The 13,408-nt window shown below is 64.9% G+C and overlaps 1 protein-coding gene across 7 annotated transcripts in view; it reads right to left on the bottom strand.

Annotated features, from left to right (window-relative positions):
- Window positions 1-13,408, bottom strand: part of LSP1 (lymphocyte specific protein 1) — a 40,495-nt gene that overhangs the window by 11,257 nt on the left and 15,830 nt on the right. For 5 of the 7 annotated variants that reach the window (XM_080688558.1, XM_080688557.1, XM_080688560.1 and 2 more), the window contains exons 2-9: window positions 5,709-5,846; window positions 4,539-4,661; window positions 2,678-2,858; window positions 2,277-2,369; window positions 2,004-2,047; window positions 1,760-1,841; window positions 482-616; window positions 133-210 (exon numbers count right to left, since the gene is read on the bottom strand). In XM_080688558.1, the coding sequence (XP_080544684.1) occupies window positions 133-210; window positions 482-616; window positions 1,760-1,841; window positions 2,004-2,047; window positions 2,277-2,369; window positions 2,678-2,858; window positions 4,539-4,661; window positions 5,709-5,846 (874 nt within the window). The remainder of the gene's footprint in view (window positions 1-132; window positions 211-481; window positions 617-1,759; window positions 1,842-2,003; window positions 2,048-2,276; window positions 2,370-2,677; window positions 2,859-4,538; window positions 4,662-5,708; window positions 5,847-13,408) is intronic. The other 2 variants (XM_080688559.1, XM_080688563.1) reach the window with 1 other exon arrangement.

A 13,408-nucleotide genomic window follows, 5' to 3' on the forward strand; every position in this document is an offset into this window, starting at 1 on the left:
GAGCAAAGGTGAGCATGGCAGAAGGGAGATGATCCTGCCTCCGGGAAGCCCTCCTCGATGCGTGAAGGATGGTCCCTCGTGGCTCTCGCCTGCGGACCCTCTTTCCCCGCCACCACTGCATACAGACTCTACCTTAACGGTCGACGAAGACTTGGAGCCTTCTTTCTGCTCCCAGAGGCTTTTCTTGCTCATGTCTCCAGCCACAATGTCCTGGGGGCAGAAGGAGGACATATCACCACTGCAGACAGCCGAGTGGGGGCCGAAGCCCTGGGCCCTTCTCTCCTGCCTGGCCTGACCTGGCCAGGTCGGGCCTGCCTGCTTGCTTCCTGCAGGAGGGCTGAGAGCCCGGGAGAGGCAGGGAAGGGCGGGTTGCACCTTCTGCCTTCACTCTGCCAAGCAACCTTCTCCCCGCCGCCTTCCACTCTCGGGGCCAGCCTGGGTGGTCTCCGCCTGGACGGCCTTGCCCGGGGTGGGGTCCTACCTTGCAGGAGGGGCTCTTGGCAGCAGATTGAGCCTGCACCTCTCCCGTCTCCCACCGGCTCTTGGTGCTTGCCACGGCCATGCTGGGCAACTCGATGGAGGGCTGGCGAGCTAACTTGGAGTTCCGGCCAGCAGTCTACAGAGGAGACAGATCCCAATGCCACTTTAGTGGAGAGCCATGTGGGACCCATCAGAGAGCCCAGGGAGCATGCAGGGGACATCCTCTGCGTCTCTGCATTTCCCCAGCGGCGCGTTCCCACCCCGGGGCAGGAGCAGGGCTCTGAAAAGGTGTGTGCTCCTCCATTCAGTGCACTTGCGAAGCTCCCCTTGTTTTGTAGAGCACGGGTGACGTGGTGGGACACGAGACAGACCTGGGCTGTCCTCGCGCTGCTCATGGCATAGGGCTGGAAGGGCATGGGATAGATGGAGGGGTGTTGGTTGAATGGAGGGGTGTTGGTTGTTGTATGGAGGGGTGTTGGTTGTATGGAGGGGTGTTGGTTAGATGGAGGGATGTTGGTTGAATGGAGGGCTGTTGGTTGTATGGAGGGGTGTTGGTTCAATAGAGGGCTGTTGGTTGGATGCAGGGGTGTTGGTTGGATGGAGGGTTGTTGGTTAGATGGAGGGGTGTTGGTTGGATGGAGGGGTGTTGGTTGGATAGAGAGGTGTTGGTTGAATGGATGAGTGTTATTGGATGGAGGGCTGTCGGTTGTATGGAGGGGTGTTGGTTGTATGGAGGGGTGTTGGTTGGATGCAGGGGTGTTGGTTGATGCAGGGATGTTGGTTGTATGGAGAGATATTGGTTGGATGGAGGGGTGTTGGTTCGATAGAGGGGTGTTGGTTTGATGCAGGGGTGTTGATTGTATGGAGGGGTGTTGATTGGATGGAGGGCTGTTGGTTGCATGGAAGGCTGTTGGTTGGATGGAAGGGTATTGGTTGGATAGAGAGGCGTTGGTTGAATGGATGAGTGTTGTTGGATGGAAGGGTGTTGGTTGGATGAAGGGGTATTGGTTGGATGGAGGGGTGTTGGTTGGATGGAGGGGTGTTGTTTGGATGGAGGGGTGTTGGTTAGATGGAGGGGTGTTGGTTGGATGGAGAGATATTGGTTGGATGGAGGGGTGTTGGTTAGATGGAGGGGTGTTGGTTGGGTGGAGGGGTGTTGGTTGGATGGAGGGGTATTAGTTGGATGGAAGGGTATTAGTTGGATGGAGGGGTGTTGGGTGAATGAGAAGAGCTGCATGAACAGAGTGGAGATCCAGCAGAGCAGGAGGGCTGAGCCTACCTCGATGGCCTGGGTGTACTGCTCCAGCCGGTCATCAATCTTGGAGATGGGCAGGGCTGGCTGGGACCTCTTCACACTGTTGCTGGAGGATAGGAGAAGGGTCACACCCTGTGTCCCCTCACTAGGCTTGCAACCCTACCCTGAGCCCTAGGAGAGCTCTCTCAGGCCCCTGATCTCCACCCCACCTCTCGACCTCTCTGGGAGAACCTCGAGTCCCGGCCTGGGAAGCCGTTGGGGTACACACCTCTTCTTGATGGAGCGGCTCAGGGACTCGGTTCTGTCGATGAGCTGTGCAGGGCGACAGAGACATGAGCCTTGGAAGCCGAGCAAGGCCTACCCTCTACCCCTGCCTGATGTTACTCTCTGGGATGCTGGGTATGGCGGGGGGGGGGGGGGCGGGGAGGGCAGGGGCCCGGGGGACGGCAGAGAAAGAGCAGGAGTGCTCCCTGTTTGGGCTGATGTGGCTGCTTCTGGGGCTGGGAGGAGGGAGAGGCAGCAGCCTTGGAGCTTGACCTACTTTGGTGCTGGGGCTCAGGGGCGGCGAGCTCGGCTCGGTGGTCTCCTCCAAGAGCAAGGGGCTGGGCGCCTTGGGCCGCTGACGTTGCTGGTGCTGGAAACGAAACATCTGAGCTTATGGGACCTGGATGAACACCCCCTTTGCACCCGTCCTGCCCCACGTGGAACCTGTCGGAGCAACTCTCTCCCCTGCCTGGGCCTCAGGTCCTTCCCAGCCCTGACATGCTTTGGTTCTGGAATTCTCTGCAGCAAGACAGACCACGCAGAGTCACCGAGCCCCACCATCCCCCGAGAATGTGGGGGCTACACACTGCCGGCTCTCCGTGGCTGGTCCCACAAGGCCACGGAGTGAGCAGGCAGCAGAGACGGACGCAACCCGACCCCGAGGGACACCACCGGCACCTCCTCAGCCTCCTCGGCCTCTGCTGGGCCCGGGCTGCCCCGGCCCGTCTCCTCTGGGCCCACGGGCTCTGCCTGCTCCGGCTCTGGCCCTTCCTGGGGCTCGGAGTTGGGGTGCAGATGCAGCTCCTCCAGGCAGACTCTGGCTGGACACAGCTCATCACCATCCTGGTGTCCACAGGGCCTGTGGCAGGAAGAGGGACGCAGGCTGACCAGCGGTCTGGTTCCAGTCCCTTCCCACTTCCCAGGCTCAGTTTCCTCATCCGGATGATGGGGACGGTCAGACCAGTGGAGTGCTAAGGATCCCCGAGACCCAGGCCCTGGGGTGAAGGGGGTGCAGGGACCTAAGAGCCAGCCCCTCTCCCTGGGCCCCTTGGGAAACAGCCCTGAGTGCCACAGCCCCAAGGAGGGCCACCCCATGCTGAGGCTCCACCCGGGCTCAGACTCTCTGGACAGACCCCTGCCTCGTGTCCTGCTTCTCCTCGCCCACCCTGGAGCCTAGACTGGCCGGCCCCCCCAGCCAAAGCTGCCCTGCCCGGAGCGTGGCCCGTGGGCCTTGGGGAGAAGGCTGTTGCATGGAGTGAGGTGGGGTCTGGGGTGGTCTGGGGGTTGGTCAGCTGGCGGACAGGCAAAGGCAGGCCCCAGCTAGAGGAGGGGGGCTGACTGAGCTGGCCATGGGGCGGGGGAGCAGGGGGGCCCTAGCCTGCTGGCAGCCAGTTGCTCTGCATTTGAGCGGGACTGAACCTGGAGAAGAAGGTGGGAAATTCTCGAATTTTCCATGATTTCAGGCCCCTTGGTGTTGGTGCCAACCAAGACCCAGACCCACCACCCAGGGTGGGCCGGGGTCCAGCCAGCGGCAGGCACACAGAGGGCCCATTCAGTCGCAGTGTGGCGGCCGCAGGTGTGGGGGTGCAGGGAGGAGAGCCCGGGGTTCTACGGAAGAACCAAAGTGCCCCCTGCTGTTGAGAATGCTGGCCTGCTGCTGGCCGGGCAGGAAGGAGCCAGGCTGTGGCCGCCTGCAGACCCCGGCCCCCCGTTCAGAAATGCAGAATGTGCCCCAACGTACAGAGGCAGATGGGGAGCACTGGGGCCTGGAGGGGGTGGTAGGCAGGAGGCTGAGCCAGGACCAGGGCCCCAGCTAGGCAGGCGGCTCGTGAGGTGAGGGAGTCTGCTTGGAGGGCCGGGGAGAGCTGGGGGTCTGGTGACACTGGGGCGAAGGGAGATCCTGTCCCCCAGTTGGAGCTTCTAAGCAGAACTGGGACCCTGAGCACACGGGGGGCGGGGGGGAGGGAGGCCTTGGGCACAGCTCAGAGAATAGCTCAGACCCTGAACTGGGGAGGGGAGCAAGCTCGGGGAACAGCCCCCAGCCCTGGGCCCCGGGGATCTCGGCCCCCACCCCCGCCCGCTCCGGTTCAAACCGGCAAACACGTCTGCACATCTGGAAAGCTTGTCCCCCAGGCCGACTCGCGGGCCTGCACATCTGGAAATACCTGCTCCCCTCCGTGGGAATGGAGGCCAGCCAGCCCCGCGGGAGGAAGGGGCGGCGCGGGGGCCAGAGCCTCCATTACGTAAGTGGGCTGCAGATGTGTGCTGATGTGGCAACACCGCCGGCCGCAGCTGGTCTGGATGGGGCCCAGGGCCCTGGGGAGCCCAGGAATGAGATTTCCTCACCGCTCCCGCGGCCCCTCGCCGCCGCCTTGCCGTCTCGTTCTCTTCCTCCCTTTCCCCCTTTCCCCCTCCCAGTTGTGGGGCCTTTTCGGGGGGCTGGCTGGGAAGGGGAGCAGAGGGCTATGGCTGAGGCATGTGTTGGGGGGCTTGCTGAGCCCTGCCTGAGGCCTCTCTCCCAGCGTTAACCCCTACTTGCCTGGCCTCCTCCTGCTCCCCCTCTGGGCTCTCTCCCTGCAGGGGCTGCCGCAGCTCTGACTTCTGTGCCCAGTCACCGAACCCCTCATCCTCCTCCAGTTCTGGGGCCTCCGAGGCCTTCAGCCTACAGGGAGTGGGGTGGGAGGGAGAGCAGAGAGGCCGAGCTAGGCCAGGGTACAGGGCAGGCAACCTCCACCCGCACCTCCTCCCACTCAGACCCACGTGCCACGGAGGCGCTCCACACGGCCAGACCCGATCTGCCCAGTGCCACAGTGTCCCTGAGGGCAGGACTGTGTCCCCCACGGTCAGGAGCTGCCTGAGGCCAAGGCTGCACCTCACCCCATTAAGGCAGGTTCCCCAAGACAGGGCTGTCTCTACCCCATGAGTTTACAGTTCCCTGAAAGCTGGATTGTGTCCCCCCCGCTTTGGTCTGGGGCTCTCTAAGAGCTGGGCTGTGCCCCCCGCCCCTCCTCAGCCGGTGTCTCTGCGTGTGGGTAACCAGTGTCCTTCAGCCCTCCTAGCTGTGCTCCAGGGCCCTGCCCGGCTCCTTCCCTGGGTGCAGGGGGAGCCTCTGCACCCCGTTCCCCTTTGCAGGCCGGGATCCTGGTGCAGGTCGGCTCCCCCTGCCCCCAGCCTCTGGCAGCTCTGCCTAGAACCTGGCCCGGAGGCTGTGACCGCTGCAGGACCCCACCCCGCCCAGAGCTGCTGACTCGGAGAAAATGGAACAAAACAGGCCTGGGAAAGGGGGCGATATTGGAAAAACAGCCCAGCCCAGCCCAGCCGGGAGGCCCCCTGGGCCTAGGGCCGGCCAAGTTGGACTCGGTGCATGTGAGTCATCGGCAGCAGGGAGTGTGGGCGGGGGGCTGGGGGCCCCGGGCCGTGCAGCTGGGGTCAGAATCAGTCCAAGCAGAATCAGGCCGGGACCACTCGAGCTGGCCAGAGCGTGTACCCTGGGAGGGGGGCCGTGCATGACTCTGGTCAGGCACCCAGCAGGCTCTGCTGGCACCGAGGCTGGGAAGCCCCTCACCCAGAATACTCCACAGTCCTGCTGCTGCTGCTGCTCTGGGCCGGGACCCTCCCATCTCATCGCTGTGTGACCCCAGGGCAGAGCCTGCCCACAGGGTCCCCTCTGCCTGGGGTGCAGGACCAGGCACGCCGCGGGGCAGCTTACAGTTTCTCCTGCTCCGGGGGCTCTGGGGTGGGGCTGCCTCCATCCTGGTCCCGGGCCCTCTGATGCCTGTCTCGCTCCCGCCGACGTCGCTCCCGCGCAGCCTCCTCCTCGTCTTCCAGGCTCCACTGTGTGGCGAGCCTGGGGACACGGAGAGAGGGTCACCCCTCGGCCCACAGCTCGCACCTCCTACCCAAGCAGGCCCCACGGCGCTGCCTGTGAGGGGCCGGACCGCCCCGGCCCTTCCGAGGCCTCAGTTTCCCCATCTTTAAGGCAGAGGCCATGGGAGTTGGTCGAGAAGATGCCCTCGGCTGGAGGGAGGTGCCAGGGTTCTGCAGGCATCTGGCATCTGTGTGGGCCTTGGTGGTGGAGGGGCCCTGGGGTCCAGCCTAGAGAACCCCAGGGCCCCCTTCGCCCAGCCTGGATCCCGGGCCTGAGCAGAACCGGGTACAGGCCAGTGTGGCTTTGACCCCAGGCAGGAAGGATGGGGACAGGGGTCCTGAGGTTCGGAGAGCTGGCTCTGGCCACCAGACAGCCCTGCCATTGCCCCACCTGAGTCAGATAGGCCTCGCCAATCGGGCACTTCCAGTCTGGGCTGGCCAGGCAGGGCAGAACCAACTGGGCAGCCGCCTCGCCCCCTTGACCACCCTGCGGGGGGCTCCTTCCTGCTCCCCAGGAGCATGCTGACTGGGGAGAAAGTGGCCCACCCAGGGCCCAAGGCCCAGAAAAGGGGGTGTCTCCAGCCTGGGCCTGACCCCACAGAGAGGGCCCTGCAGGGTCCGCTCACCAAGACCACCCCACCCCTCTGAGCCCCCCCGTGGAGTTGAGTCTCTCTGGTTGTTTCAAAGAAGGGAGACTGAGGCCCGCTGCAGCGCCAGGCACAAAAGAGCTCTGCTCACTCAGGGCGACACCAGGTTGGCCTGGGACCGAGGGTCCAAAACTCACCGCCTCTGCCCTGGCCCAGCAGACCCCGACCCTGTGTTCAGCTGGCATGGCCCTGCCCCCCACCCCTGTTCCTCTGCAGCCCGGGGGGCCCTGGGTCCCCACTTCTGCAGGGCGCACTGCCCCCCCCCCCACACCCGGGGTCCCAGCCCCTCCTGCCCGTGTCCGCTGCCTGACCCCACAGCTCTCAGCTCGCTATCTCCGGGCCTCCGCCCCTGGCCTCCGCCGCCAGCGTGATCTAATCTCTCCTAAGTCTCCTTGGAGCCTCTCAGACAAAAGCCAGGCCCTCCACAGCCTCAGCTCGGGGGCCCACTCCCCCCTGCGGCCGTGGGATTCTGGCCTCCGCACCCCCATCCATCCGCCTCCCACACTCCCGCCCCAGGGCCTCAGGGAGCCCCTGATTCCCCACACCTGGTCCCATCACATGGCGCCTGGCCCTCCACCCCCCTCCCCGTCCCCCGCTCCAGGCCCTGGGAGGGGGCTGCAGGCCCTGCTGTGTGCGAGGCAGAGCCTGGGGTGCTCTTGGGGCTGTTGGGGATCTGGGGTCCCGGGTCCCTCCCCTCCGTGCAAACCAGCAGCCCCTCCAAATGGTGGGTGGGAGGGCTTCCCTGGCTGGGGGCTATCTTGAGACGGCTCGGGGCACCCCAGGAGAACACTGGAAGGGGTGAGACAGCCATTTTGCTCCCCTTGCTTCGGGTCCAAGCTACACCACGGGTGTGTTTGTGCTGCGGTGCTTTGGCCAATATGTGCTGTTTGGGGGTGTGGGGGGCCCAGGTGGGGTGTGTGTGAGGCGCTCTCCCACACGGCCCTTCTCCTGCTCCCCAGACCTGTGCACCCAGCTCTGAGGGCTGGGACCCGCAGGGCACAGAGGCCACGCCGTGTCCGAGGTCTGGGCTCAGGCGAGGTCCCTGGGCTCACCCCGCTGGCCATGTGTCCTGGCCGCAGAGCCCCGAGCAGGCCTGTGCTCGGCTCCCAGCACACATGGCCGGGCCGCCTCGCACACAGACCACACGTTCTCCATGAGCCCCACACAGACACACACATGTTCTCCATGAGCCCCACACAGACCACACGTTCTCCATGAACCCCACACAGACTCACATGTTCTCCATGAGCCCCACACAGACTCACATGTTCTCCATGAACCCCACACAGACCACACGTTCTCCATGAACCCCACACAGACACACATGTTCTCCATGAACCCCACACAGACCACACGTTCTCCATGAACCCCACACAGACTCACATGTTCTCCATGAACCCCACACAGACCACACGTTCTCCATGAACCCCACACAGACCACACGTTCTCCATGAACCCCACACAGACCACATGTTCTCCATGAACCCCACACAGACTCACATGTTCTCCATGAACCCCACACAGACCACATGTTCTCCATGAACCCCACACAGACCACACGTTTTCCATGAGCCCCACACAGACCACACGTTCTCCATGAACCCCACACAGACTCACACGTTCTCCATGAACCCCACACAGACACACATGTTCTCCATGAACCCCACACAGACTCACACGTTCTCCATGAACCCCACACAGACCACACGTTCTCCATGAACCCCACACAGACACACATGTTCTCCATGAACCCCACACAGACCCACACGTTCTCCATGAACCCCACACAGACTCACACGTTCTCCATGAACCCCACACAGACACACATGTTCTCCATGAACCCCACACAGACTCACACGTTCTCCATGAACCCCACACAGACACACATGTTCTCCATGAACCCCACACAGACTCACATGTTCTCCATGAACCCCACACAGACCACACGTTCTCCATGAACCCCACACAGACTCACACGTTCTCCATGAACCCCACACAGACTCACACGTTCTCCATGAACCCCACACAGACACACATGTTCTCCATGAACCCCACACAGACTCACATGTTCTCCATGAACCCCACACAGACCACACGTTCTCCATGAACCCCACACAGACTCACATGTTCTCCATGAACCCCACACAGACTCACATGTTCTCCATGAGCCCCACTCAGACTCACATGTTCTCCATGAACCCCACACAGACCACACGTTCTCCATGAGCCCCACTCAGACTCACGTGTTCTCCATGAACCCCACACAGACCACACGTTCTCCATGAGCCCCACTCAGACTCACACGTTCTCCATGAACCCCACACAGACTCACATGTTCTCCATGAACCCCACACAGACTCACATGTTCTCCATGAACCCCACACAGACCCACACGTTCTCCATGAACCCCACACAGACTCACATGTTCTCCATGAACCCCACACAGACCCACACATTCTCCACGAACCCCACACAGACTCACATGTTCTCCATGAACCCCACACAGACCCACACATTCTCCATGAACCCCACACAGACACACATGTTCTCCATGAGCCCTGCACACAGGCCCACGTAGACACAGAGCCACACTCCCCATGTGGGCCCGGACCCCCTCACTGTGTACACACGCGCACACACACACACACACACACAGACGTGCATGTGCAGATCAGACGTGGGAACAAGGTGAGCACAGAGTGGCAGGTCCCAGCACTGTTTACTGTTTGCCTGCTGTCGCCCTGACAACGGCCCTGGGAGAGGCCAAGCCTCATTTGCTGGGAACATCCTCCCTGAGGCCCCTCCAAGGGTCACCCCATTCCTGCCACTCCATGGGACCCCTGGCCTTCCTGAGGGGCAGAGGGAGGGGGCAGGGCAGGGGTCTCCCCGTGCTTCCCAAAGCCCCACGCTGGGAGAAGCCACCCCAGCCGCAGCCCCTGACCCAGCAGCCCAAGGACAAGGAGCCTGCTGGGCCCCTTCCCTCCGCCTCCTCCCCCCTCCCCTCCGCCCCAGGATGTGAGTAATGCGGCCCCTCCTGGCCCCTCCCATGACCTCAGCCCCTCACTGATCCACAGCTGGGCCCAGTTCTGGGAACTGAGATGGGGGTGGCTCTCTTGGGGTGGGGTGGGGGCCCCTGGCCTGGGAAAGGCGCCCCCGGCCAGAGGCCCAGACCCCTTGGCACGCTCAGCGGAGCTGTCAGGACGCTGGCGACAGCCGGCCGCCTGTGGCCCCAGCTCAGCCGCTGCAGCTGCGAGGGATTTGCTGTTCCGAGCAGATGCAATTAGGCGATTTCCTGTGTCTGTGCTGGCTCCGCGCTGGAGGCCCAGGGTTCAGCCCGGGGGGCGCGGGAGTGGGCTTGGCCCCCCTCCCAGTCAGGCTCCACCGCGGGGCCCAGCCCCACCCGCCTGCGCAGACCCAAGGCCCTCCGGCTCGAGGCTCCCGGTCTGAGGGGGGGTCCCTGAGTTCAGGGGTTGTCCCTGCTGGCCGGGTCCATTGCCTACTGGGCCCCAACTCAAAGCACGGCCCCCCTCCTTCCTCCACAGCCCCCAGTCCCCACCAACTGCTGACGGTGCCAGTTCTGGGCCAGGCCTGGCCCTCCCAGCTGTCCTGCCCCCTCCCTCTCCTTCCTCCCCTGCCCGCAGGGCTGGTTCCACAAGGGGCTTCAGGCCCTGGTCCTGTCTCGACTCTGCCCCCTGCAGGCGGCTAGTGGGCTGCCCCCTGCCTCTCTGAGGCCAAGGTCTGCTGAGTCCTGGGAGAGCTTGGGGCCTGGCTGTGGGCGGGGGCCACGGGGAGGACGCCAGTCTAGACCCGCCAAAGAGGAACTTGTCCTTCAGGCCCACAGGGACCTCCTGGCCACAAGGCCCCTGGCACCATGGGCTGGGGGTGCCGGAAGGCCTAAGGAGGTGGGCTGCCCCCCCTCGTGCCCAGCCTCCCTGGGGTCTCACACGCCAGGGACCGGAGCGGACACTGCATGACAGGTCACGCGTGAAGGGACAGAGTGGAGGGAAATGACCCTCTGAGAGGCCTTCTCAGGGCTGGCTTCTGTGGGCGGCGGCAGCAACCACCTCAACCGCACAGAGCAGAGGGCAGGCCCTCTCGGGGAGCACGGGAGGGCAGCGCTGCGCCCCGCCACCCGGGGTGCCTCTCACTGGTTGTGCAATGCAGGGTCCGGGCCCAGGCCGCTGGGGAGGGGTCTGCGGGGGTGGCACTGCCCCGGGGCTGGCTGTCCCTCGTCATGGCAGGGGCAGCTGGTGGGGGGGGTGGGGGGAGGTGGGAGCAGAGCTCTGAGCCAGGGAGGGAGCAGGTGGGTGGCAGGTGGGGCATAGGAGCTCGAGGTGCCCTAGGCAGGGGGCGTGGGCACGGCTGCAGCTGCTGGGACCCACCCCACTCCCCTGGCGCTGCTCCAGCTACCTCCCCCAGCAGCACCTTGCTGAGGGTGCCCGCGCCTGGCTGGGCTGGGCGAGGCGACCCTGTCCGGGTGACAGCAGCCTCGTGGGCCAGGCAGATACCCTGCTGGGTGCCCCCCCCCCCCCCCCCGCCTGGGGAAGGTGGCCTGAAACTCGGGTCTGAGAGCTGAGCAGGGGTTTGTGGCCAGGGAGGTGGGGAGAACTAAAGCACAGGAGGAAGGCCAGAGGCCCGCAGACCCCTGGGTGCTGAGGCAGGAGGGGCTGCCTTGGGGAGACGGGCAGAGGTCCCGTACCGCCCCCCCGCCCCCTGGGTGGAGCTGGCTGGCAGGTGGCATGCTCGCACAGGTGAACGTTCTGGAAGGAGGCCCAGAGGGATGAGGAGGAGAGGAAGGGACAGGCCCAGAAGCCCGTCCCCCCGCACCCTGGGGAGCCCGAGGGGGTAGGTTGGGGGAGGCACAGAGTTGAGCTGGGGCTTGCAGAGAAGGGGTGCCTGGGGGGCCCCTGGAGAGGGTCAGTGGGGAGGGACTGCAGGTGAGGAGGGGCAGAGCTCTGGGGGTGAGTCCCCAGGAACAGGGAAGGCCGGGAGCCCCGGGCAGTTCCGCGCCTCCCGCCATGCGTCTCCAGGCTGGAGTTGAGGCCGCCCCGCGGGTTCCTGGACAGTCATGGTCCCACCACCCCTGGGCCTGCCTCAGTGTCCCCACCTGTGAGGCCCAGGGAGCTGCTAGCTCCTCCTGACCCGCCACCCCTCCACCCCTGCAGTCACTCCCAGGCAGGGCAGGATCCTGGGGCCAGGCCGGCTCAGGATTTGGGAAGATTCTAGGCAGATCCGCTGAGCTGAGGGCTCGGGGTCACGGAAGGCTCTGAGCAGGGAGGGGTGTGGGTGGATGGTGATTGGAGGGGGATGTGAGGTGGGTGTGGGTGGAGGGAGGACTGAGTGCAGGGGCCCGCGGGGCCACGCCAGGCCAGCCATCCCTTGGTCACCCCTGGAGGGAGTGGGCAGGAAGTCCTCCAGGGGGGACAGGAGCTGGGCCATGAGGGCTGTGGAGTCTCTGACCCACCCCTTCCCAGATAAGACCCCAGGCCTGGCCTCTAGCTCCTGGTCTGTAAAGAGGGGCCTTGACCTCAGCCAGGTGACCCTGAGACCGTCCTGGCAGGCCCACTCCAGCTTCCCCACGGCAGCTGCCGGGGAGTGGGGGGCGGGGGGGCCCCTGGGCCAGGAGGAGGCTGCAGCTCCAGTAGGGGCAGGCCTGCCACGCCCCGCACCGCATCCCTCCTGGCCCCCGTGGGCAGGCTCTGAGACGCCTCCTGGAGGGGCCCTCTGTCTGGAGGGCAGGCTCCCCACAACCAGAGTGAAGGCACGCCACAGGCCCGGCGGGCACAGGCTGCCCACAGAGCTGGGCCCTGGCTGGAGCACCGCCCAGGTCACCAGCCCCACGTGGGGGTGACGGGGGCACAGTCCAGGCCTCTGGGGGCCCTAAGCTTGTGGGAGAGAGGCTGCAGACAAATGGGGCCCCATCTCTGGTTGTTGGGGACCCTCCCAGAGGAGGGTCAGGGGCATCAGCTCCTTCCCAGCCCCCAGGGGGGGGCGGCGGAGTGACCTCGGAGCCGTGCCTCTAGGAGAGGGCTCGGCCACCTGTTTGTGGGTGTCTTCACACCAACAGAGACATCAACCCCGTGTGGTCTCTGTGGGGCTCTGCTGGCCCCTCCGCCCAGCACCCCCTCGTCTTCCCAGCAGGCAGCCCTTGGGAGCCTCTTGTTTGGGGGGTTGCCCTACCCAGAGCCCCCAGAGAAAACCAAGGAGGGGTGGCCTGGGTCTCAGCCTCTGGTCACGCCCCAGCCTTCGCCGCACCTGGGCTTTCACCCCATCGGCCTATGGTGGCTCCCGACCCCACTCTGTCTGGGAAGGCCCCCCCCCCCCGCCATCACCTCTCTGTGGGAGCTGCCGCCCCGGCCCCTCCCAGGCCAAGCTCCCTGCGCTCCCCAGGGACACCCGATATGTGCCACCTGCTCCGTAATCTCGTTAAGGTCCTCAAATCCCTGCTCCCCAGGCCAGGGTCCGGGCAGCCCCTGCCTCCCGCACTCTGCCAGGTGCAGGGAACCCAGAGGTGGGTGGGATCTCCTCCCTGCCCTGAAGGTTAGTGTCTGCCAGGAAAACCGGGGGGACGCTGACCCCCACACCCAACACCCTCGGGTGGCTCCGGGGCCACGGAGGAGGCCCCGCTCTGGGCCTTGGTTTGTGGAGGGAGTCCTCTAAGCAAGATCTGGGCCTGTGACCGGTCTGCGGGGACAGGGGACATGATGTGGACAGGAAGGGGCAGCAAATCAGCGTTCAGGCATCTGGGAGGCATTCTGAGGGCCCGCGGCCAGGGGACACCGAAAGGAACCCTCCCCCAGCCCCTCTCTCCCATGTTCCCCAGAGCCCAGCTGGGAAGCCCCTGCCACCCGCAGTCCCTGCACCTCCCACGGGGGGCGCCCGGGGAGGCAGTGGT

Source organism: Plecotus auritus (genome assembly GCF_963455305.1).
Source record: "Plecotus auritus genome assembly, chromosome: 9".
NCBI classification, from domain to species: Eukaryota; Metazoa; Chordata; class Mammalia; order Chiroptera; family Vespertilionidae; genus Plecotus; species Plecotus auritus.